Genomic DNA, 23,786 nt, shown 5'->3' with positions numbered 1-23,786 from the left:
TAACCCATGATGGTCGATCAGCGCAGGGCCAAATGGGGGTGTTCAAATAATCTTTAACCATCTAGCTAGCCCCTTGTGTGCCAGGAGAAGGGAGCAGGAAAAAGGAGAAGAAAGCACAGACAGGCATATTAGCTAAATGTTTGCTTGTATAAATGTGTTTTTAGTGGGGATTTAAAGATTTCTATTGAGGTGGCTGTGCGAACCTCCGTGTGAATTGAAAAAGTCCTTGAGCCCGCGGACTTTTTAGCCCGCGGGGTCGATAACAAACTGGCATTTTGTGACCAAAGTTTTCGAAACTGAACATATGGTGATGCTAGGTCAACAAAATAGGAAGGAGCTAAACTGTGTAAAATTTTGTAAGTAATTAACATCACCTTAAAATCACATCTCATGTGTATTGGAAGCCAATGCAGGTCAGCTAGTATCGGAGTAATATGGTCAAACTTTCTAGTCCTTGTCAAGAGTCTCTTTGCTGCATTTTGTACAGACTGCAGAATTTTGATGGAGGACATGGGAAGCCCAGGAAACAAAAAGTTACAATAGTCAAGGCGTGATGATCTATTTCCCTAATTTTCTAAAATGGCGACAATCAACAAAAGGAGGAAAGTTGAGCTGCAGTGTGACGCAGTGAGCTGCGGTCAGCACCAGCAGCTTTATATAGCCAACTTTTACTGACAGCTGGATAAGGACAAGTTTCCGAGAGATTCGAGCATTTGGTAAGAAAATGCTACGCTTGTTTGGTTCGACGTATTTGTGTGAGAAGACATTCTTAAATAAGAGCCGTGTGAGGACACAGCTATCAGACTCTCACTCACAAGACATCTTGCGCATCCATACTACTGCCATAGAGCCACACCTGGCCTTTGTCCTGCACTCCAGATCTCAGTTTCACCCATCACAGTCATGCGTACAAGTCATTTTTCATTTACGATAAGTCTGAAAACTTTTTTTTTTTAAGTTTTCACTCCTGAATAATAACCATTTAAAAATCCTATCAACATTTATAATGACTAATTTCATATTTTAGATGAGCCCTGCAATTGTTGATATGACGATTGTTCATTTCTCTGTTATTGTGTTTAAAAATTCTATAAATATTAAACTGCTGTGGTGAGATATTTTTTTTATTTCAAATGTAATTCGCACCTAAGAGTACAATTACTTCTGTTCAACTGTTACAAAAAAGTTAATTAAAGTGTTAAAAAAAGTGAAGTTAAGTGAGTATTCAATTTCAATATTTAATGTCAATTCATTTTTGATTTGCATGTTTGAAATTAACCAAAACACATGCTTAAGATAGCTGAAATGAAAACAAAAAAGCAAATGTTAAACACAGAACGGCTCGCTGAAATGTATTTAAATTAATTGCTGTTATATGTAAAGAACGCCTGCCAAGGTTGGCCCCCCTACATTTTTAACACACCAAATCTGGCCCACTTTGCAAAAAGTTTGGACACCCCTGCCCTAGTGCCTCTGGGAGCAGGCAGATTTCATACAGCCTGGTGACACAAGTAAGTTAAATTGTAATTGGCTAAAAACTCCAACTTAAAACTACAACACTTAGGAGCGTAACCAAATGGATATAATATGACATGAAAAGAACAGAATATGGAGAAAATGGATATAATATGACATGAAAAGAACAGAATATGGAGAATAATTTTATAAATTAAAAAAAATATTTAGTAAAAATGAATTTAAAATGGAATTGACTTTCATTTCAATTATGATGATTATAGTTTATTATAGTTATGATAATAATGTCAGGCTATGTTAGGCTAGCAGAGAAGGCCTTGCAGGCCCTGACGGCCCACCACTGTTTGCTGTTATACATTACACTAGTTATTCATTAGTTTGAGTGAATGACCCTCAGTTGGTCCAGTGTCCCAGGGTTCCCAGTCTTGCTTTGATGAGAGTCTCGCAAAAAGACAGTGACGCTATTCTCCCAAGATGATGAAACATCCATAACAGAGAAAAAATGTAATATAAGCTTGCTTAATAAAAGCTCATCCAAATATGTATGATGTGTATGATGATATGAATGTCAATACTATAAAATGCCTGTTCTTATGGTTGCAGTCATCCAAACATTTCACAATTATATTAAAAAAAATTTCAACCCCAAACCGAATGTTAGTTGCTTCAAACATAATTTGTCAATTATGAGTGAAGAGCAAAATGTTCTTCAATCGGCCATCTTTATTAACTAGACTATGTTCATTCTTAAAGAAGATGGTATTTTGTCATGCTATATTATGCTCTTGTTTGCAGCATACTGTTGTCAGGAAAAGAGACTTTAAGAGATTTTATTTTGGGTAAAATGCATGTTCCTGTAATTGTTGAACATTCTTCTTGTGGCTCCTAGGTGGCAAACAGACATAGCCTGGGCACTCCCATAAGCAATTTTATTTACTTTTTTACTTAAAAAAATTTACTTAAAAAAAAACTTTATTTAAAAAAAAAAAGTGACTCAAAAATCTCATTCTAATTCAGGATTATTTTTCATGACAGGAAAAAAATACAGGTCGTTGCTACATTTATCCCTAATCAAAACCAAGATGCCAACATTACTGCATCCACCTATCCTAAAGCGTTTGCTCTGTGTTTTTGATGCACCATTAAAGAGCCTAAAAAGAAGTAAAAAAATCCAAATTTTTAAAAAGTAAACTATCTGTATTAGAAGTCCTTATACTGAAAATTCACCCTATTGAATGACCATCGTGTTTATTGACATTGACATCTATGTCATAGATTTACATAGAAGTAATACAAAATAACATACATAAGTGACAAATATTGTCTATAGGTTCAGGTGTAATGCAAGTAAGCTCCATCAGGTGTCCCATTTAAGTGACACAGTGTCAACATCGTATCAATACAGTTTCACTATGTGTCAATACGCTTCAGGAGGCCTCATTACCTCATTACTACAGGTGACTTGTACAGACTAGGTGGTAGACAATGACAATGACCCAACAAGAACTGGATGGAAACAGGACACCCCAAACTGATGTGACAACAATGAACACCTGGACAAGACACAACTGGTACAGAGAACTGATTGGCTGACACATGGGAACAGGTTGACAAGGACAGGTGGACACAAACTAACAAGACACCGACAAGAAAACCAACAAGGGACAAGAAAACATGATCAACTAAGAACAAAACAAAACCAAAACACAGATGCGGAGAATTTGGCAAATCTCCACTTTGGCAGAAGTTTTTGAGATCCTCTGTTTTAAATCCTGCCCGTTGCTGCCTGGACACTTGGCTCATCGCTTCTGGTCCTGGACTTCCTGCCCATTGCTAGCTGGCTGCTTGGCTCGTCGCTGCTGGACTGGCCTACCTGCCTCCTGGTAGACACAACAAAAGAACTTTTTAAAGGTTTGATAAAATAATTCTAGATTCCAACAATACATGATTTAATAGCTAAGGAACTGCAAGAAGCTAAAGGCAGTCTATTATTCACACAAAAGCAAAATGGGAAAACAAAATAGGTCAGAGATATACACAGAGAGATATACACGATTGAGGTCAACGTCCTCAATCTTGCTTACCAAGAAATTTTGTCAATCTTAATTTCACTATGTGATAAATACTGTCCAATAAACTGAGTGAACAGACAACATCCTCGCTTAAATAAGCCATAAATGACACACGGTATTAAGAGTGCATGTAAAAACATAAAAATGTTATACAAACGTTTCTTATATTTGAGAACAAAAGAACTTTTAGGAGTGCAGACATTCAATTCCAGTTACAGTATTTTTCTTTTCAAACAGGTTCTCTTTGAAAAAGTATAGTATAGTATAGTATAGTATAGTATAGTATAGTATAGTATAGTATAGTATAGTATAGTATAGTATAGTACTGTATAGTATAATATAGCGTAAAATGCATGTAAATCATTTTAAAATTATGATATCCCTTAGCAGAGCTGTGTATGAAGGATGTTAGTAAGTATATGCAAAACATAAAACCAGGATCTTGTGGCCTTGCCTGATTTATAAGAGTTTTGCTTGCTCCTATGGGGGCCCAGCTCATTAGTTTTTAAACAACAGACAGACAGAGACAGACACACACACGCGCGCACGCATGCACACACGCACACACACACACACTTACGGTATCTTCTCTCTCTCTCTCTCTCTCTCTCTCTCTCTCTCTCTCTCTCTATCTATCTATCTATCTATCTATCTATCTATATATATATATATATATATATATATATATATATATATATATATATATATATATATATATATATATATATATATATATATATATATATATATATGTGTGTGTGTGTGTGTGTGTGTGTGTGTGTGTGTGTGTGTGTGTGTGTATAAAGTTTAAAGTGGCTCTCTTGAAAAAACGCGAAATTGTTTTGTTTTATCCAATACGCTTGCCATAGCCATTATGGCGGTTACTGGGCATGTCGGTTAGCGTGTAGCTTGTTGCTACAGCGCTAGCGTATTCACTGTTCATTGTCTATCGGGATAACAATGAACTAACTGCGGTCAGTCTGTCGCATTTGAGAAGCTTATTTAAAAATACATAGATACATAAATACAGTACAGCGATGCAGTTGGCTCTCAGTAAAACATTTGGTCAGAAGCCAGTTAAATTTCAATTAGAACAAGATGGGGATTTTTACATGGTTGGTTCAGAGGTAGGTGATGATGTTACCACAATATTTAGTCTTGATGTTTGCTGGTTCTCATTCCACAATCGCTCATTAAGTGTTATATATTCCTTAACGGACGCAAAATGTGTTATTATTTTCGGACTCCAAATCAGAAGTTTGACATAATGTGTTCAAACAGGTCAATTCTTTTTTCAGCCAGGGCCTCTCAATTCCATATGTATTTGTTTTCAAAGAGGAGAGCGAGCATTTAAAATGCATTCATTTGTTATTTCCACGGCTACCTGAAGTCTAGATATCATGGCGTTTCTTGTCTTGACATTCTTTTTCGTACTAGCCCACAATTAAGCTTACTTTTGCTTTTTGTGGGTCTTGCCACTTTTAGTTTAGTGCACTGTTTAATAAAAGGCACATTCTTTTGGGTCGAGCTCAGACAACGGATCAATCTCGTTGCAGGTTTGCAATGAAATTGTGTCTCAAGTGGAAGAGTGTTGTGTCATACTTGTGCAAACAACTGTGCATTCTTTGTCTGTGTCCAGGTAGGAAACTATCTCCGTATGTTTAGAGGCTCTTTGTACAAAAGATATCCATCTTTATGGAGGAGGCTTGCATCAGTGGAGGAGAGAAAGAAGATTGTAGCATCCTCACATGGTGCGTTTCACATTAATATTACACATATTTTTGATGAAAGAAATTCAAATGTCTGTGTATCTATTTAGCAGTCTATCGGCCTTCTGTCCAGGCGCGGCTCCAGAATATTTTCTCTCTTTTGTGGCAAAATAAGGGCTTATCCAATGATACATTTATGAACACTTTTTTATTAGAATATGAATTAAATGGTTTTGTATCTTGCTGGGGGTATGCAGATTTCTGACAGCACCCTCAAGCTCAAGTGGAGCATTATCCGTAATTCTGTCTTCCACAAAAGTGTTTCTCGAATGGGGGTACATGTACACCTGGGTGTATGTGAAGGGGCACTCCACAAGATACATGACTATTCTGCAAAATATAAAACCAAGTACCACAAATGGAGAAAATTATGTAATTTCATAATTAACTTATTTCTAGTAAACTAAACCTTGCATTTTATCTTCATCTTCTTCCTCTTAATTTTCTTTTTTCTTCTCTTCCACCTGCTTATCATGCCTGTTCAAACTTCTATTTTTTTTCCTTATCTAATTAATTTTCCCTAAACTAAGCACAAAAATTAGATGTGAAAGTACAACTTAAATGCACCTTGTGCTTATTCTCAATAGTTTGCTTAACCCCTGGGTGTCCAGGGATTTTTCACTAAATTGGCTTTATTATAATCCAATGGGAGGATTTTGAAACGGTCATAACATCGTCAAATATGAAATAATTTTTTATTTCAACCCCCCCAAAATGCTTAGCAGCATCAGCTCCAAAGCTGTTTAGTTTCAAACAATTTTCATTTTGTGTGTGTGTGTGTGTGGGGGGGGGGGGGGGGTTAACAGCTATTCAATAATGCAGGTTTCACAGATGGGATTTTGAAGCTATAAAGTTGCATGAAATAAAATGCTTTCCTGCTGCAAAATAAAAGCTTTCCTGCAACCTTTAAGTGGATCAAAGTACTTTTTCAACTACAAGTCCCACAATGCATAGCAAGAACTTTGCATTGGGAGTCAGGCTAAGCCACTCAATCATTTGTCCGCAAGCGGCCCCCGGTGGTTTTGGGTTCTCAACACAAGCATTTCGATTGCACCCTGTTTGCGAGTTGCCGTTGAAAGGATTAATGGTACAATTGAGGGAAATTCATAATAAAACTTAGCGTTTTCAATATGTCCAAAATTGCTAATATTTCAAATTTTTAATGGCAGTAAATGAGCCTAATGGTCTAAATTCGACATCACCCTGTGTTTTTTTTTTTTTTTTTGTATGTTTTTCCTTAGATATTTCACATTAAAAACATGTAAAATCTCAAATTGGGTCGAAATTCACCCCGGGAGTTAAATTTGTGTGTGTGTGTGTGTTGTACATTATTATTATTCCTTTTTTTTTTTTTTCCAAATTGTAGCCACCAGCGTTACACTACTGAAGGCATCTGAATGTGAGGAAATCTTTGAAGGGAATGATGACAAATACAAGGCAGTGTCTATCAGCACAGAGCCACCAGCATACCTCAGGTATTGTTTATTTTAAAATTACTTATGCAGAGCGCTTTGGTTGGTATTTTCTATTTCAAGTCTTTATATATTTTTTTGGTTTTATTTGCTAAACTTGTGCCTCCTTGTGGCTGTTCTGTCCTGTCAGTGTACTAGTCTAGGTGAAGTGTAAATCAAATGGGACATGTTTTGAACAGCAGAAACCTCTTTGAAAAATAATCAAGTCAAATATTTTTGTATAGTATAATCCTTAAACATGGGGTCTCAAAGGGCCAAACATAAAAAATTCCCAGCGGAATCCCCATAACAAAGTTCTCAGACCTGCAAAAGAAATCTCAAAACTCGTCTGGGGAAAAAATAGAACCTTTGAGAAATTTGCGAAATTTTTCTTTGCGTGTAAAAAAAAATGCATCCATATAGCACTGTTTATTTTATAAAAATATGCTGCTACATGAATCTGCACAATGCCGTTTTATTCATTCACAAGCATGTTAAGCAGTTTGAAGGCAATTGTGTCAACAAATTGTGTCCAGTCAGAAAGAACGTCCGCCTCTAACCTCACCCGCAGCATCGTCTTTGGCGGGAAATAGTGTTGGGGTGATGACGTAACTCTGTTTAATGATTGCTTTTCACAATGGCAATTCGGAGTTTTTGAGACCTTGGTTTTAATGATAAAAACAAAAAAACAAAAATGGTCACTTGTAGCAGATAGTGCAAACATTTCCCGCCCATTTGCAAGAAACATAACGTGCAGACCAGAGGTGCCCCTTTCCAGCATCCCACATCCATAAGGTCAATTTCAAGGTCAAATTATTGATCTAAATGTCAAGTTACCAAAAATGCATCAATTGTCAAAACCTTTTTTTCTTTTTTATAACTTTTTATTTTACAGTTTAATGTATTTTATACATTTGAGCACAGTCAGTCAAAAAACTTTTAATCTCTTTTGTCGAATTACATTTCGAAAGATACCTCATTTGTGAAGATTACCCAGTACAGTGGAACCTCTACTTCGAATGCTTTTGGTTACGAAAAATTCAGGTTATGACACACCTCTTCAGGAAAATATTGTCTCTAGTTATAAAGGAAAATTAATGATTTGAAAGGCGAGATTGTTGGTTTATTATAATTTGACACGAAACAACAGCGCTTGCGAAAACAAGACTATAATGTATTACATCTCAACCAACATTTTCCCTTCTAATATGTATTTGTTACAGTTTTTGATGCATTTGTATAATTGATCAATTTGCCAGCTTGTCCACAAATGAGAGACACACGTTCTTTGCACTGATGTTTTCTGTGGTCTTGCACTTTTTATCTTTACATACTTCATCCACGCATCCCACATACAGTTCACACTGTAGAATTAACAAGCATAAAACGCAAATATTTGACATGAGGACCCTTTTGTCAGAACTGGTCACAAAATGAGTTGAACTGGAGGGCAACAATACCTGCCAATGTACACACCAAGTTATTCTCCCTTTTTATTCCTATTTTCTACATTTAAAGAGAGGGTTTCTATACACATTTTTTAAGTTAACGCTGTTGTTATTTGGGAAGAGGAAAAAAATGTCACTGAATATTTCTTTTCTCATTCTGATAATTAAGACATGCCCTTTTTTAATCTTAAATCATGAGTGTCAATTCAAACGTTCATGAAGAAATAAAACAAAACAGTGCAGATAAAATCTAATCTACCTGTACAGTAGTGTACTTATACAGTAGATGGAGTTCAGTTTGCAAGTGCACCTATAGGCATTAGATTAAAGCCCTTTTTTTTCCTGTCCAAGGGAGCAGAAAGCTAAAAGAAGCAGTCAGTGGGTCCCAACGCTGCCCAACAGCTCCCATCATTTAGACGCAGTGCCTTGCTCCACTACTATCAACCGCAACCGAATGAGTCGTGACAAGAAGAGGACCTTCCCTTTGTGGTATGAAGCAACAAAACTTGAAATCAGCTGGTTGTTCCCAAGTTTGATTGTTCATGTTATATCAGTCACTGTTCGGTTGTGTTTGGGGCTACAATGTTCAAAAACAACACACAATATACAGTAAACTAGCATTGTTTGTTTCAGTGCTCTCACTGTTTCCACAGTATATCTTTCTTAATTGCACAGGAATGACAGCTTTCTGCTGCCACAACAGATTTCCGTTAATGGGGGGGGGGAGCTTTAACAAATAAAAATGTCATTTGTGCATAAGTACATTCATTCTCACTGCTCAACACACTCCTGAGTGTTGCAATATATAGGGTAATATTTTGTCGTTGAAGGAATGTTCACGGCGGGAATGTTCACGGCGGGTCTTTACAATGCGCTTCATTAGCAGGTAGCAGGGGACGCGTTGCATGTTTATCTTTCAGCAAACTTTACTAGCAGCTTATCTGAGTGTTACTGCATTGGCAAACATCAAGATTAGGCATGGGCTGATAACAGGATTGGCAATATATTGCGATTTTAAAAGTCACTTATTTAAAACCGTTCAAATCTGCAAAAAAAGGTAATAAATACATCTATATATTTTTTTTTTCATGTAACCTTGAGTTGTCTGTGTGATTTTGTTATTGGTTTGATAAAACCATGAGAAATAAATTAAGTTTCATTTTTGTCCTCTGACTGCATTGGTGTTATATATACAGTCTGCAAACGAAATGACCGTGCTAAAATGTTGTTTCTGCAGCTTTGATGATCATGATCCTGCTATGATCCATGAGAATGCTGCTCAAGTAGAGGTGCTGGTTCCCATTCGCCTTGACATGGAAATAGATGGGCAAAAACTTAGAGATGCTTTCACATGGAACATGAATGGTAAAGCTCATTGCTGGCACTGTTATTTTGTTGTTCTCTTTACCTTGGACTCTATTTCCCAACAGAAAAACTGATGACCCCAGAGATGTTTGCAGAAATTCTGTGCGATGACTTGGATCTGAATCCTCTGACTTTTGTCCCTGCCATCACCTCAGCCATACGTCAACAGATTGAGTCATACCCCACTGACAGCATTTTAGAAGAGCAGGCAGACCAAAGAGTCATTATTAAGGTGGGTTCTTAAGCAAAGTAAGGTTTTAGCAATTTGAACATTTACACTCATCTACGACAGGCTTTAAAACACACACACACACAGCTGAAGGATAGGGGGGGCACTCTACAGGCAAAATTTACTTAAGTACAGTAAGTATTTGTACTTCGTTACTTCCCATCACTGATCATAACCTAGGTGAAACACGGATGTTGCGGGTATTTATGGTCAAATGAACTTGAACCATGTCGCAAAGGAAAGGAAAAGCAAAAGCTTCCAACTCGTTTAACGCCGGCGAGGCATTCACTGACTGCTCACAATGTGGGAAATCTGAAACACGCTTAACTTAATGCGGAACAAATATATATCTTACTGATATGAACACAAGCAAATATAGAGTTTGCGAAACATTAATTCTGTTTTGCTATAGTTTTTACATTGTTTTTCAAGTGTTGGTGCGTCTTATACACACTAATAGAGAAAATACCAGAATTTGACTGCAAAATTAAGGGTGTGTCTTGTATACTTCACACGTGCGTCTAATATTTGGGGAATAATGGTATTTCATTCACTAATCTCCTGTATGCTTCATTCGTCTGAAATATTTCCACTTGGTGAAGCAGATTGTTAAAGGATAATAGGGCCAATAGCTTGCTGATGACTGTTGTGATCACAGTGGTGTGTGTGGGAGAGAGACAGGGAGAAAATGAATGGCCAATCCTGTGGAGTGCAAAACAAATTGAAGAATTCCAAAATATTTCTAAAAAAAAAGCCTGAATGTTTGCCTCATAATGACTACATTTTAACATTCATCTATTGTGCTTGTATGACCAGTAATACTGTAAGTACAAACTGCTCCTAATTAAGTTATGATAATTTTGTAATTGTAAGTAGAAATGTTAGATTTTTGGTTAGAATTGTCTTATATCACTGGTTCAAAAACTGCCCTTTTTTCTATTTACTACTTAAACCTACTTCTCAAGGGACCACTACACCACTGGGTAGCACATGAATGTAGGTTCAAGTGAAGCAATGTCTTGTAATCGTTTGTCAAACTCTGATTGGTAAGTTTCAATCCGTTTTGTGTAGCGTACTCTGTCAAGCTGCACAGATGACTTCCCCTGCATCTCCAGGTCTGATGTGAGGTTCTGGAAGTTTACCAAATCCTGGTGCTGGAGCTTTGAGGAGCACTGTTGGATTTTTCTTCTGAAAGCATTAACTCAGCTGATCATATCGATCTCAGTTTTGTCTCTTCCTTGCAGCTCTAAATTAAGGTCATTCAACATGTTTGGTAGATTGGTTAAAAATTCCAAGTCTAAAACACTAGTTATCACTTAGTTGATTATATTCTGCTTGTTTACTGTAGCTTCACAGAAAAAAGCTTTAATCTCTGGACAGAGATCACGACGGTGATCACCGTAAGGGTTATCCAGATGTAGCCGCCTTTCAAGAGATGTGATGCGAATAGCACAGGCGATTTTCGTTGTCGCATCCATTATATCATGTTGAGCATTTTTGTGAGTGACGTTTGTTGGTGTATTATGCATGTCTAAATATGAAGTCTAAATATGGATTTGGTCCCTCGTTCATTAGATGGGTTAGGACTCTGTATTACATATCTCAGGCAAAAAAAAGTACAAATGGACAGATGTCCTCCATATTTCCTTTACACCCGTTCAGTCGACAGGGATGCCCTTTGTCTCATGCGCTCTTTGTCTTGGCAATCTCGCCCCTAGCCGAAACAGTTAGACAGAACATCCATATAAAGGGATTGCATTATGAGTGGGACAAACAATTCACAAAATGAATCTCCCAGCAGATGACATAATTTTATATCTCAAGGACGCTGGAAATTCTCTCCAGACTACAAACTGTGCTGAGTACCTACAGTAATATTTCAGGCTATAAAGTTAATTTGGAGAAAAGTGAAATCCTCCCCTTGACCGACTTTGATCACTTCGTATTTGTGGCTAAAAGTCCATTCAGATGGTCTACCCAATGTATGGAAATCTTGGGGTAAATGTGGATAACAACCTCAACAACTTGTATAACTTGAATTATGTCCCACTGCTCACAAACATTAAGGATGATTTGCATAGATGGATGAGTTTGACTTTCACTTTAATTGGAAGGGTTAAAGGCGATTACAGTATTGATTCCAATCCATACGAATTCCATTACCACACTCTTTGTTCAAGCTTCTTAATAGTCATATTGGACAATTTATATGGCATGGTAAAGTACCTTGGATATTTTTCGCAAAACTAACCTGGTACTATGACTCAGAAGGTCTCAAACATCTTAAACTCCAAATATTACTATTTAGCAGCACAATCAAGGTTTATAGCATCCGTCTTTGCGTACAATGAAGCCTCTTATCACGAAATCTCCATTAAAAAAAAAAAAAAAAACGCATATCGATGACTGTCAACAATAAGATCCAAGATGTGTGGTACCAGAAGGGAATCCTACTTTTCCAGGACGACTTAAAGAAGAGAATTGTATGTCATTTGAACAACAGATGATGAACTTGCCTACTCAGACATTCTTTGCTATCTCCTGATTCGATCATTTTTTATGTCTCATTGGGGTCTTGACTTTACCGACTATGGATAAAATAGAGTTGTTGTTTTTTCACGAAGAGAACAAACTCAAATTTATCTCTTGAATGTATCGCCTGTTGATGGTTGGCAATCAGGTCTACATAAATCCATTTGGAAATGGATTTATATGGAGTCGGATCTCGGAGTCACAATTGATGAAGAGTTGTAGGTGGATCTGTGTCGGAACGGCCTCTCTATCATCATCATCAATGTCCGCTACAGACTGACAAATTATACATTTTTACACCAGTTATATATTAACCCAGAAAAACTGCATTCTTTTAAGACCACGTTGTCTGAGTTATGTTTCAGATGTAGAATTGAGGTTGGCTCCTTTTTACATTGTGTCTGACCTTGTGTGAAGGTGAGGCCCTTCTGGACTGACATTTGTGCAACTTTATGATGATGGGGGTTATTCTTCCATCGAACCCGAAATTGTGCCTATTGGATCATTTCAGCACTATCTGCCACTATTTAAACCATGCACAAATCCAGTTCCTCAGAATAGTGTTTGATGTTGCCAAAAAATGAGTTGCGATGACATGGAACTCCGACTCCCCTCCTGCTATTGACAGGTGCTTTTCTGAAATGAACAGCTGTGTCCCGTTAGAAAAAAAAAACAAAACACATATTGTCGCAGAAAACAGCACACCATGTTTATGAAGATTTGGCAACCATACATGGACCATACTAATCTTGTGGTCACATAATCTGTTTTACAGTAAATACTTGCTCAGATTACTGACCTGTTGTGTATTTTTTCTTTTTCTTTTTGGACTTAGGGTTTGTTGGGTTAAGACAATGTGATCATAATTTACCTGTATTGTATGTCTTTATCTGTGTACTTTTGTGTACTATCTGTATACGATGTTAAAAAATTGAAAAATGAATTAAAAAAATAGATGGAAATCATAGTAGTGTACGTATGTGGCATGATTGGTTAAATACATTTATGAAACAATTGTGTTGAAGGTTATAATGATTTTGGTCTTCATGTGTTGCTTTTTTTTTAAATGTTCCTCTTATTCTTAGTTTCCGTGTGATGCACTCCTGTTTTTACCTGCATAACTTGACTGGTTGAGTTTGGATGGCCATTTGATTCCATCTCAGATATTATTGTTATTGTTTCTATTTTGACCAGTTGTCCTCATTGGAAAGACTCTAAACTGGTTGTTGTGTAGCATACATTTGAATGAAAGTGTGTCTCTGTGTGTTTTTCTTTCAGCTTAACATCCATGTGGGAAACATCTCACTTGTGGACCAGTTTGAATGGGACATGTCAGAACATGAGAACTCTCCTGAGTCCTTTGCGCTGAAGTTGTGCTCTGAACTAGGTCTTGGAGGGGAATTTGTGACGACTATTGCCTATAGTATTCGAGGACAACTTAGCTGGCACCAGAGAACCTACGCCTTCAGGTAACTCACACAAGCATTTTCAATTTTACTATCGCTTAGCGCTTCCAATAGGTTGGACCACTACAGCCAAGGTGATAGGAGGGACAGGCAAGAGAGTATCGTAATTCTCCAACTATAAGACACACCTGTGTATATGATGCACCCTTAAAATTTGGTGTCAAATTCCAGTATTTTTTTATTTTACCGTGTAAAAGACGCACCAACACTGCCAATAGTGTAAAAACTATTGCAAAACTAAATGAAATCTCATATTTTGTAAACTTTTCATATCTTCTTGTGTTCATATCTGTACGTTATATAGTTGTTGCATGCTAAGTTAAGTGTGTTTCAGATTTCCCACATTGTGAGTCGTCAGTAAACACAGCGGCAATGGAACGGTGAATGTGCTCGAAGCAGTTGTTTTTCCTTTTCCTTGCGATGTTCATTTTGCCGGAAAGACCTCGTTGCGCAGCATCCATGTTTCACCAAGTTAATGATTGTTTGTATATGCCAAAAGACCGCAATTAATAAACGAGTGAAAGGGAATGCCTTTCCGTGTTCTCTAACCAGTGCATAGTGCGCACAGCTAGCCATTCTTGAATCAGCTGAAGACATCAGAACTTTTACATGATCCTCTCTGTTTTAATAATATTCCTGTGTGTGAACAAGAATGGACTCAGACGTTGAGTGAGTCTGCTTGCTTCTTTTCTCCAAAATAACGCTGTAGCAATATCAGCTAATATGAGCTACTGTTAGCTGCAACAGGTATTTTGTTAATGGCCACCTGACGTCCACTCTATCGTTCCGTTATTATTATTGTTCGAATACCGCCAATATAAAAAGGCACATCTAAGCGTCAAAACTTGGCTTATGTGGCTGACAGATCACACTTCCTCGAATGGTGTTAAATTAAAAAAAACAATCGCCATTAAATCCACCGGAGTTGAAAAATACACCGTAGTTGAACCGATTTCATGCATGTTGTTACATAAGACTTCCAAGTGTCTCAAAACCTACCCAAATTCTGCAAGACTCCTTTTTCAGTAGCAAAAAATATGGCTTCTACTGTGTTATGTTCAACACCACATTATCACCATCGTGGTGAATTGTGTTTGGACTGATTTTGGATGCATTTCATGTGCTTGCAGTGAAAACCCACTTCCAACAGTAGAGATTGCCATTCGTAACACAGGTGATGCAGACCAGTGGTGTCCCCTGTTGGAGACACTCACAGATGCTGAAATGGAGAAAAAGATCAGAGACCAAGACAGGAACACAAGGTAAGTCAAATGGAAGCACACTATCTGGACATATATACAGTATGTATATTCTATCGTCGGAGTTGCGGTAAATATCTTGAACTTGACATAGGTTCAGAGGATATCAGGCACGATTCATTGATGCTATAGTGTTATTTATTATATGTGTGTGTGTATGTGTGTATGTGTGTATGTATGTATGTATGTATGTATGTATGTATGAATGAATGAATGATCCCTCCTACTTCGCGGTCTCAGATATCGCGGTCTCAGTACTTAGCGGGTTTTTTCAGGAAAAATTAAAAATATTTTAAAATAAAAAATAACTTGAAAAATCCGCAAAAATGGGAAAAAATTTAAAAAGCAAAAAAATACATTATACAGTACTGTATTCATCAATTAACTAAGTAATATTAGTTAATAACTGTGTTAAGAATTCTTCAAACGTTAGAGTTCGTGACGTTTGTTATCTTGTTTTGAAATGCATGCTTTTAATTTGTCAGGTCGCGTTGCATTTCCGTTTCCTGTTTTACGTTCTCTGTGCATCATTCGGCTCGTTACGTGACGTAGTGAATGACAACGTAAGCTCATATTTATAGTTTATTATCATTTATGTTGATAACGCACGCTACTGCCTATGTTTAGTAAGCGATGAGTGTTTATTCTGTTTATGTGTTCATTTGTGTGGAGGTTGCACTTTATAGTTAGTAGTTGTTGTTAGTTGTTGCTAACCTGCTAATGTCGGCTAAAAATACAGTAAATTCATAGATTAATGTTCGGCAAGTGTTTATATGTTAGTTTACTGACTTTAACATTGTTGTTGATTTATTATTCAACAAATACTGCATGATACACTATACATGAGCCAAAATAATGTGAAGTTCAACGTGATAACTTGCGTACTCTTTCACCGGAGTCTTGGTGCAGATAACCAGTCCTGAGAACAAATTCTCAACAAACTAAGTAATATTAGTTATTTAATGAATATACAATAATGTTAATAAGGATAATGTAATGTTAAATTAAGAAAGGAAATAAAATACGCAAAAAATACAACAACAACAACAAAAAGATTGTTTATGGTTACTGCGGCTATATTGGGGCGTACATAGGAACTGATACCCTACTTCGCAGGTTTCAGACTTCGCGGGGGGTTGACACCCCCCATTAACCGCGAAGTAGGGGGGGATCACTGTATATATTGTTCAGAATCTGCTCAAATAAATATTCAGGTGGTGATCATCCTGATATATAGACGTTATGCCTCCATTCACCAACACTACAAACATACCGCCACTGTTTTCTGGTCATAATTATCATTTCAGTTTTACATAACTCAGCTATGACCACCTCTGAAATGTTACTCCCACCTTGTGATTGTTTAAAAATTGACAGCTTTTCAACATCAAAGATGCTTCCACTTTCAAGCTACAGCCTAAATCTTATCGTTGGTTTCAAAGTTGTTCATATTTGAAGATAATGAAGAAATAAAACATGTCTTTGTAGACGTATGCGACGACTGGCCAACACTGCTCCATCTTGGTAGAAAGAGATTTGAAGATCTGACTGACGGTCAGTCCAACAAGACATCCTCTGGACACCCACAAGTTATTGAGGATAACCCATGCATGTTTACACACTGTAAATATATTCATATGTAGTCAGTGCTCACAGTTTGAAAACAAGTGACAGTTAAATGTGATTTCAAAACAAAAATGACGGCTTAGACCAGGCATGTCCAAACCCAGTCCTCGAGGGCCGCCTATCCAGCATGTTTTGGAGGTTTCTGTCCTCCTGCCACACCTGATTCAAATGATCAGCTCATCAGCAAGCTCAGCGGAAGCCTGACAACAAACCTGATCATTTGAATCAGCGGCATTGGATGACGGAAACATCAAAAACATGCAGGATATGTGGCCCTCGAGGACCGGGTTTGACATGCCTGGCTCAGACGAAATGCTTATCTCACCTGTGGCTTTAGGACATAGGCTTATGAGCTTATTAGCAAGCTCTGCAGGAGCTTGAGAATGATCCTAATCATTTAAATTAGATGGGTTTCAGACAGAAAGTTTGAGAACATGCATGATACCGGCCCTCCAGGACTGGACTTTGACACCTGTGCTTTAAGGAATGTGACGATTCTTCAGCAACAAACATTTCATTATCTGAAAGTCAACCCTCTTTCGACAATAACTTTTGTCCCAACGTTTTCTATAAGCTGCAAATAAAACATAATTACATATTCTCAAATAATTGGACAAAGGTTTGTCCGAATGTAATGTTAGCTGTCCTCCAACTTCTTTCTTCAGAGATCAAGAAATGATTGAGGATACATACACATTCAAAGATTGTGAAATGAATATGTGAATATGTAGTCTAGTTTGTGTGACATGTCTCCTCACATCAAACAGTATTATGCACATGTCCATAGTTATCTACCTTAAAATAAAAATGTTTTACAAATCAGTTAAAAAAAAGCATCTTTAATTCCTTATGATAGCTAAATTCTTCACTCACATTAACAGTTTTACTCTTCACCTCCTTTAATTGGTATACACACACTACTTTAAAGACTTGAATATTTTTATTCAATTTACAATATGGTGTTTTTTTTTTATAAATGCTCTTTGGTTTATCTTTTCTCATTTTTTTTTTTTCATTTTACTGTTTTTCCATTTACGGTATTTTTTGTATATTACATGTGCTATTTTGTTATATAGATTTTGTTTGAAATGTTTTTTGTTCATTATATCATAAATGCATTTTTACTTAGATTTGTCATACTGAGTTTTTAAATGTAGTATTTCATTTTTTAAAATTTTATTTTATATGTTTTAAAGCAGTGGTTCTCACCCTTTTTTCAGTGATGTACCCCCTGTGAAATATGTTATCAGTCAAGTACCCCTTAACCAGTGTGGAGCATGTTTGGGTAAAACAAAACAACAACAACAAACAATAAAGACTCAAAACATTCCATCAGTGTCTGATTTATTAAATTAGTACTTAAAATTTAGAACCTTTCAAGTTTTATTTGTTTTTGTCCACAAAAAAAAATCAACCTAAAGTGTTTTCTTATGGCTCATCTTCTATGATCTGTTATCAAAACAAAATATTTGAATTGTTAATACATTTTTGTCCACAAAAAAAAGAAAAAGAATCAATATTAAGTGTCAGGCCTGTTCTCAAAAAGAAATAATTATAAATAAGTATTTCTCAAAAGAAAAATACTAAACATAATGCATCCTGATTCGAGATTAGTAGAGCTCTGTTCACAAAAATAAATCATTAATTTAATTAATGAAATTTTGTCCGCAAAAAAAATCAAGTGTCAGACCTATTCTCAAAAAGAAATAGCAATAAATATTTGTCCACAGTAAAGTATTAAACATAAAGCGTCCTTTTTTGGGATTAAAGTAAAGATCTGTCCACAAAAATAAATGATTAACCTAATTATTAATAAGTGTTTGTCCACAAAAAAAAATCAAATTGTCACACCTGCTCTCAAAAAGAAATAATTCTAAATTAATATTTAGCCGCGGAAAAATATTCAACCTAAAGTGTCCTCCTTTGGGATTATAGTAAAGATCTGTTCACATAAATAAATCGGTAACTTGACAGATAACAAGGTGAAGTGAGAAGTTGGGTCTATTATAATGGAGAATCTGGACCTGAACCTATATTTTCCTGAAACATTTAGTTCATTTACATATTATTTTTAAAGAATTTCTTTTCATTAAAATCTCCAGTACCCCCTTGAGTTCCTTCAAGTAGATCCAGAAGTCCCCGTACCCCCATTTGAGAACCACTGTTTTAAAGCATTAAAATCCATCCCAACCCAATTTATAATATCCTCAGCCATGAACATTTTCTCTGATTTTCTATTGTTTAGAATACTTGAAATTCAAACACACGTGAAATTCAAACCATTGTAGAGTTAAAAAAACAACAGAAAAAACAAGTACACTTTCATAGAACTGAAGGCCAAATAAACAGTACAAATAAACAACCTTTCATACATTTCATTTGTTCTTGGCCTCTGTTATTCATGATTTATACTTGTGTGTGGTGTGTGTGTATTGAAGGAAATTCATATTTTTCAAATTCAATATATCAATAAAATAGTGTGTACATGGAACTGTATTATTCTAATAAAGATTGAGACGATGTAATGTCAGTATAAAGCAGATATGGTCCTGGCCCAGGGGAAGTGGGGACAAGTCGGCACCTCCAAAAGGAACAGATGGCATCCCCCGACCAACTTTACACCAGGAACAAAAGGCTAGGTGTGGCCTTCAAGAGAAGATATCAGTCAGGGTTTTATGGTGCTCAGACTTCCTCCCGCTTCAAAGAATGGCCGGCAGAACAAAGACTTTTGAAGACACCATCCCCACGCAAACAGACCCCCACGCACGCACACACGCACACACCGACAGACACGCACGCACGTGCACACACACACACACACACACACACACACACACTTGCAATCCACAGTGGGACTAGATGACCCGGAAGGGTATAAGAACTGAATGTTGAATGTGAAACGTTGCCATTTTCTGCTCCGACCCGCGGCAGGACTGGCCCGAGGCCTCGTGTACTTTCCCACTCTGTCTGGATTAAATCAATTGTTTCACTATGTTGTGGTATGGGCGATCTTTCAACAAAAACGAACACGCTAGGAACTAGTTTAAGGCAAGAAGCTTTTTCCAGATTCCTTCAGTGTGTATTGACACATACACACACACACATATATATATATATATATATATATATATATATATATATATATAAATATATATATATTTTTTTTTTTTTTTTTTTTTTTTTTTTTTTTTCAGGTACATATGTACATTTTCATATTTTTTGCATTTTCAATCAAAGAGAGCGCATTGAAAAGTAAACACCTGGGAGCTCAAATTTCCCCTGGGTTGTGAAAACATGTAGATGTTCAAAATGGCATTGTGCTGTGATTTATATGTTGTTGCATTTGAGAGCTAACCACATACTTTATTCAATGCAATGTACATTTCGACGTATAGACATCATTATAATTCATAATCTTTCATATATCATAAACCTGGTGTATTTTACTGCATTTCCCGGAATTTTGGTATTTGTCTCTTCAGTGCCGTGGAGTCAACTGTATATGACGTTTTGTTGAGTGTTTATACCACTACACCAGTTTGTGGCGACAAAACCCAAATTATAATTTTGCCTGCAAACTACGGACTGCAGGATTGCAGTCTGACTCCAGTCCCATGACGCTTGACGGTGATTGCTGGTATTGCACGCCGTGTGGCGCGCACCGCATGCGTGGATGCACATGCACGCGCGCGCGCGTAGACGCATTGCAAAAACTTCTGCAAAGCAATGCAAAAGATTTGTTGCGCGCGTACCTTGCTGTTGCAAAATCTAGTGTTGTGAACTTGAATTTGCGTATGTGCCTCTTAGCACGGCAAAAGCACTTGTGGGCGTGTTCACCCGGGCGCTAAAAAAATCATGTGGTGTCCATCAAACTAAGTGGCCGGCCGCTTTGTGCCTCAGACACTGCCCAAACCCCGGCCAACTTCGTACGCCATTGCACGCATCAGTAGCCCCGTCACCGCATTCAATTTATATTTTACCGACGGAGTTATTGACCATATAGTCGCAATGACTAATTCACAATGACAAACTCAAGGCCCGGGGGCCAAGTCCGGCCCGCCACGTCATTTTATGTGGCCCGCGAAAGCAAATCATGTAAGTTTCCATGACCCTTGCTAATCTCTGTTCCAAAACTTTAGCTTGTCGTGTATAATGAAAAATTTGAGATTTTTTGGTGTGTTCTGTTACAGTAATGTTAACAATAAATGAACAATCTAGGTTGCTTTACTTCTAATTTCAAAACAACTAAGCCATCAATTTGTTTTGTGCAGTAATAATACTATGAGACAATTTAAAATCGACTTGGTTTCCTCAACATATTGGCCCAATGAAGGAAGGTCTCGCTACAAAATGGCCCGCAACAAAAATGAGTTTGACACCTCTGGACTAACTTATAAGGGCAGAGAACGCTGGATCACGATCACTGCACAGCAACTCCGTGCAAGCTGCGGGCTTCTCATTTCAACTGAAATGTAAAAATCAAAACAAAAAAAAAACCCTGTGGGACAAGGAACTGGGTGCGATGTCGTCTCGATAAAGATGTCCGTCTTCAAGTTAGGCCTGATCAACAGAGCCCTGCGTTTTGATGACAAGTTGCACCGTCCACAACGTCATCATCTGAGCAAACTCGTGACGATCCAGGATGTGTGGACCAAGTGGTAGAGCCGCCTGCAGATTATGTTTTACCCCGGCAGGGACATCTGCGTGGACGAGCACCTGGTCTCATTTCGGAGCCGCTTCTCGTTCAAACGATACCTACCAAGCAAGCCTGCCAAGTAGGAGCTGAAAGTGTGGGCAGCGTGTGATGTCCCCACCTCCTACGTGCTAAATTTGGAGGTATAGACCGGGAAGGCTCCAGGGGCTCAGCGCAAACCAAACGTTGGCATGGGAGTGGTGCTGTGACTATGCAATAATCTAGACGGCCACACATTGACAATGGATATTTTTTGTTTTACATCGTTCTCCCTGGCTGCAGAGCTGGGAAAAAATATAGTTTGTGTTTGTTTAAATACAATACAATTAGTTCTCTCCATACAACCATTTTTTTATGATTTTTTTTTATTGTTCTAAGACGGGAGTAAATAAAGAAATAACTTACAATCTACATATGTATCGATAGGCCTGTTTCCACTGAACATTTTGAGTGGTTGGAAGTAAAAAAATATTAATAAATGACTGAGTTATCACACTTTAAGTTCACGTCCAAATAATGTACACTGACATGAAATGTGCGAGGTTTTTGGGGAAATTGCTCCTGTCAAAAAAATTGGCACGTATTGCAAAAAATGTTACCACTTTTTGACTAATTCAAAGCTCTAATTAGGCCATATGAAATATTCACCTAGAAATTTAAAGTATTTATATAAATATACACAGTTCAGTTTTATTTGTAGTTACTTTTCAGACTTGTATTGTCGTAAAGGGCGGGGGGAATAAATAAATACATTACACTACACATGTATGGATAGGTCTGATGCCACTGAACATTTTGAGTGGTTTGAAGTAAAAAAAAAAATCATAAATGACTGAGTTATCATACTTCAAGTTCACGTCCGAATAATGTACATGAATTGTGTGAGGTTTCTGGGGAAACTGCTATTGTCAAAAAAATTGGTGTGGATTGAAAAAAAAAATGTCACTACTTTTTGACTAATTCAAAGCTGTAATTAGGCCATATGAAATATTCACCTAGAAAAAAAAAAAAAAAATATATATATATATATACATACACACACACACACACACACACACACACTGCTCACAAAATTTAAAGGGACACTTTTTTTTATTAGGCCTGGCATGAATTGGATTAAACCTGATATATATCTGGTTGGTTAAGCAGCTGAGGGCCCGGTTAGTCAATTTCATCTGTATTGGTGTTCACGGAATTAAAGTTCAGTGGCAACAATTAGAAAACCCTCAAAACAGGACTGTTTTTACATGTGGAGGTCATTTCAAGTTTGTCCCTCTTGATCTGTTTTGGCTGATTTTCCACTCGTGCTGATTTTGGCTTGCTTATTATCTCTACTAGCCAGTATGAGGCGATTCCTTAACCCAACAGAAGTTGCACAGGTTGTCCAACCTCCAGGATGGCACATCCACATGTGCTGGAGCACGAAGGTTTAATGTGTCTCCCAGCACAATCTCCGGAACATGGAGGAGATTTCAGGAGACTGGTGGTTATTCTCGGAGAGCTGGACAAGGCCGTAGAAGGTCCTCAACCCCTCAGCAGGACTGATACCTGCTCCTTTGTTTAAGGCGGAACAGGCTGAGCACTGTTCGTGCCCTATAGAATGACCTCCAGAGGGCCACTGGTGTGAATGTCTCTCCCCAATCAAGAACAGACTTCATCAAGGTGGCCTGAGGGCCCGACATCCTGTAGTGGGCCCTGTGCTCACTACCCCGCACCGTGGAGCTCGACTGGCATTTGCTCAAGAACAACAGAATTGGCAAGTCCGCCACTGGCGCCCTGTACTTTTCACAGACGAGAGCAGGTTCATCCTGAGCACTCATGGTGTGAAAGAGTTGGAGAAGACAAGGAATACGTTTTGCTTCCTGCAGCGTTGTTCAACATGACAGGTTTGGTGGTGGGTTAGTGATGGTCTGGGGAGGCATATCCATGGAGGGATGCACAGACCTTTACTGCCTAGAAAATGGTGCTCTGACTGCCATAAGGTTTCCTCCTAATGCACGACAATGCTTGGGCTCACGTGGCAAGAGTATGCAGGCAGTACCGGGAGGATGAAGGAATTTAAATAATTGAATGGCCTTCACGATCCCTTGACTTAAACCCAATAGAACATCTCTGGGAGATTATGTTTCGGTCCATTAGGTGCTGCCAGGTTGCTCCTCAGACTGTACAACAGCTCAGGGATGCCCTCACACAGATCTGGGAGAAAATGCCACAAGACACCATCCGTCGTTTCATTAGGAGCATGCCGCGACGTCAAGCATGCATACAAGTTCGTGGGGGCCTTACAAGATACTGAAAAGCATTTCGAGTAGCAGAAATTAAGTTTTGGAAAAAATGGAGTAGCCTGCCACATCTTCATTTCACTCTGATTTTATGGTGTCTACACAATTGAGCCAGCCC

At 37.7% G+C, this 23,786-nt stretch overlaps 1 protein-coding gene across 1 annotated transcript; it reads left to right on the top strand.

Moving 5' to 3' along the window:
- The first annotated feature begins 4,431 nt into the window (after positions 1–4,431).
- Positions 4,432–18,023, top strand: LOC148411335 (SWI/SNF-related matrix-associated actin-dependent regulator of chromatin subfamily B member 1-like). The gene is made up of 9 exons (XM_088435211.1): positions 4,432–4,679; positions 5,192–5,299; positions 6,684–6,792; positions 8,568–8,705; positions 9,454–9,581; positions 9,647–9,813; positions 13,621–13,811; positions 14,939–15,070; positions 16,556–18,023. Exons 1-9 carry the CDS (start codon positions 4,586–4,588, stop codon positions 16,593–16,595), a joined length of 1,107 nt encoding a protein of 368 aa, XP_088291337.1. The 5' UTR covers positions 4,432–4,585; the 3' UTR covers positions 16,596–18,023.
- The last annotated feature ends 5,763 nt before the right edge of the window (positions 18,024–23,786 follow it).

The sequence above is a fragment of the Hippichthys cyanospilos genome, chromosome 15, assembly GCF_059441005.1.
Source record: "Hippichthys cyanospilos isolate Australia breed blue-spotted pipefish chromosome 15, RoL_Hcya_1.0, whole genome shotgun sequence".
Lineage (NCBI taxonomy): Eukaryota > Metazoa > Chordata > Actinopteri > Syngnathiformes > Syngnathidae > Hippichthys > Hippichthys cyanospilos.
Note: the sequence above shows the minus strand (reverse complement) of the source record. Positions and strands in the feature narration are given on the sequence as shown.

Bases quoted from the DNA above. Each gene is read 5' to 3' on its own strand.
- LOC148411335 (XM_088435211.1), top strand. From the start codon at position 4,586: ATGCAGTTGGCTCTCAGTAAAACATTTGGTCAGAAGCCAGTTAAATTT. The intron at 4,680-5,191 runs GTGATGATGTTA...GTGTCCAGGTAG, and splicing joins CATGGTTGGTTCAGAGGTAG to GAAACTATCTCCGTATGTTT. The intron at 15,071-16,555 runs GTAAGTCAAATG...ATGTCTTTGTAG, and splicing joins GACCAAGACAGGAACACAAG to ACGTATGCGACGACTGGCCA.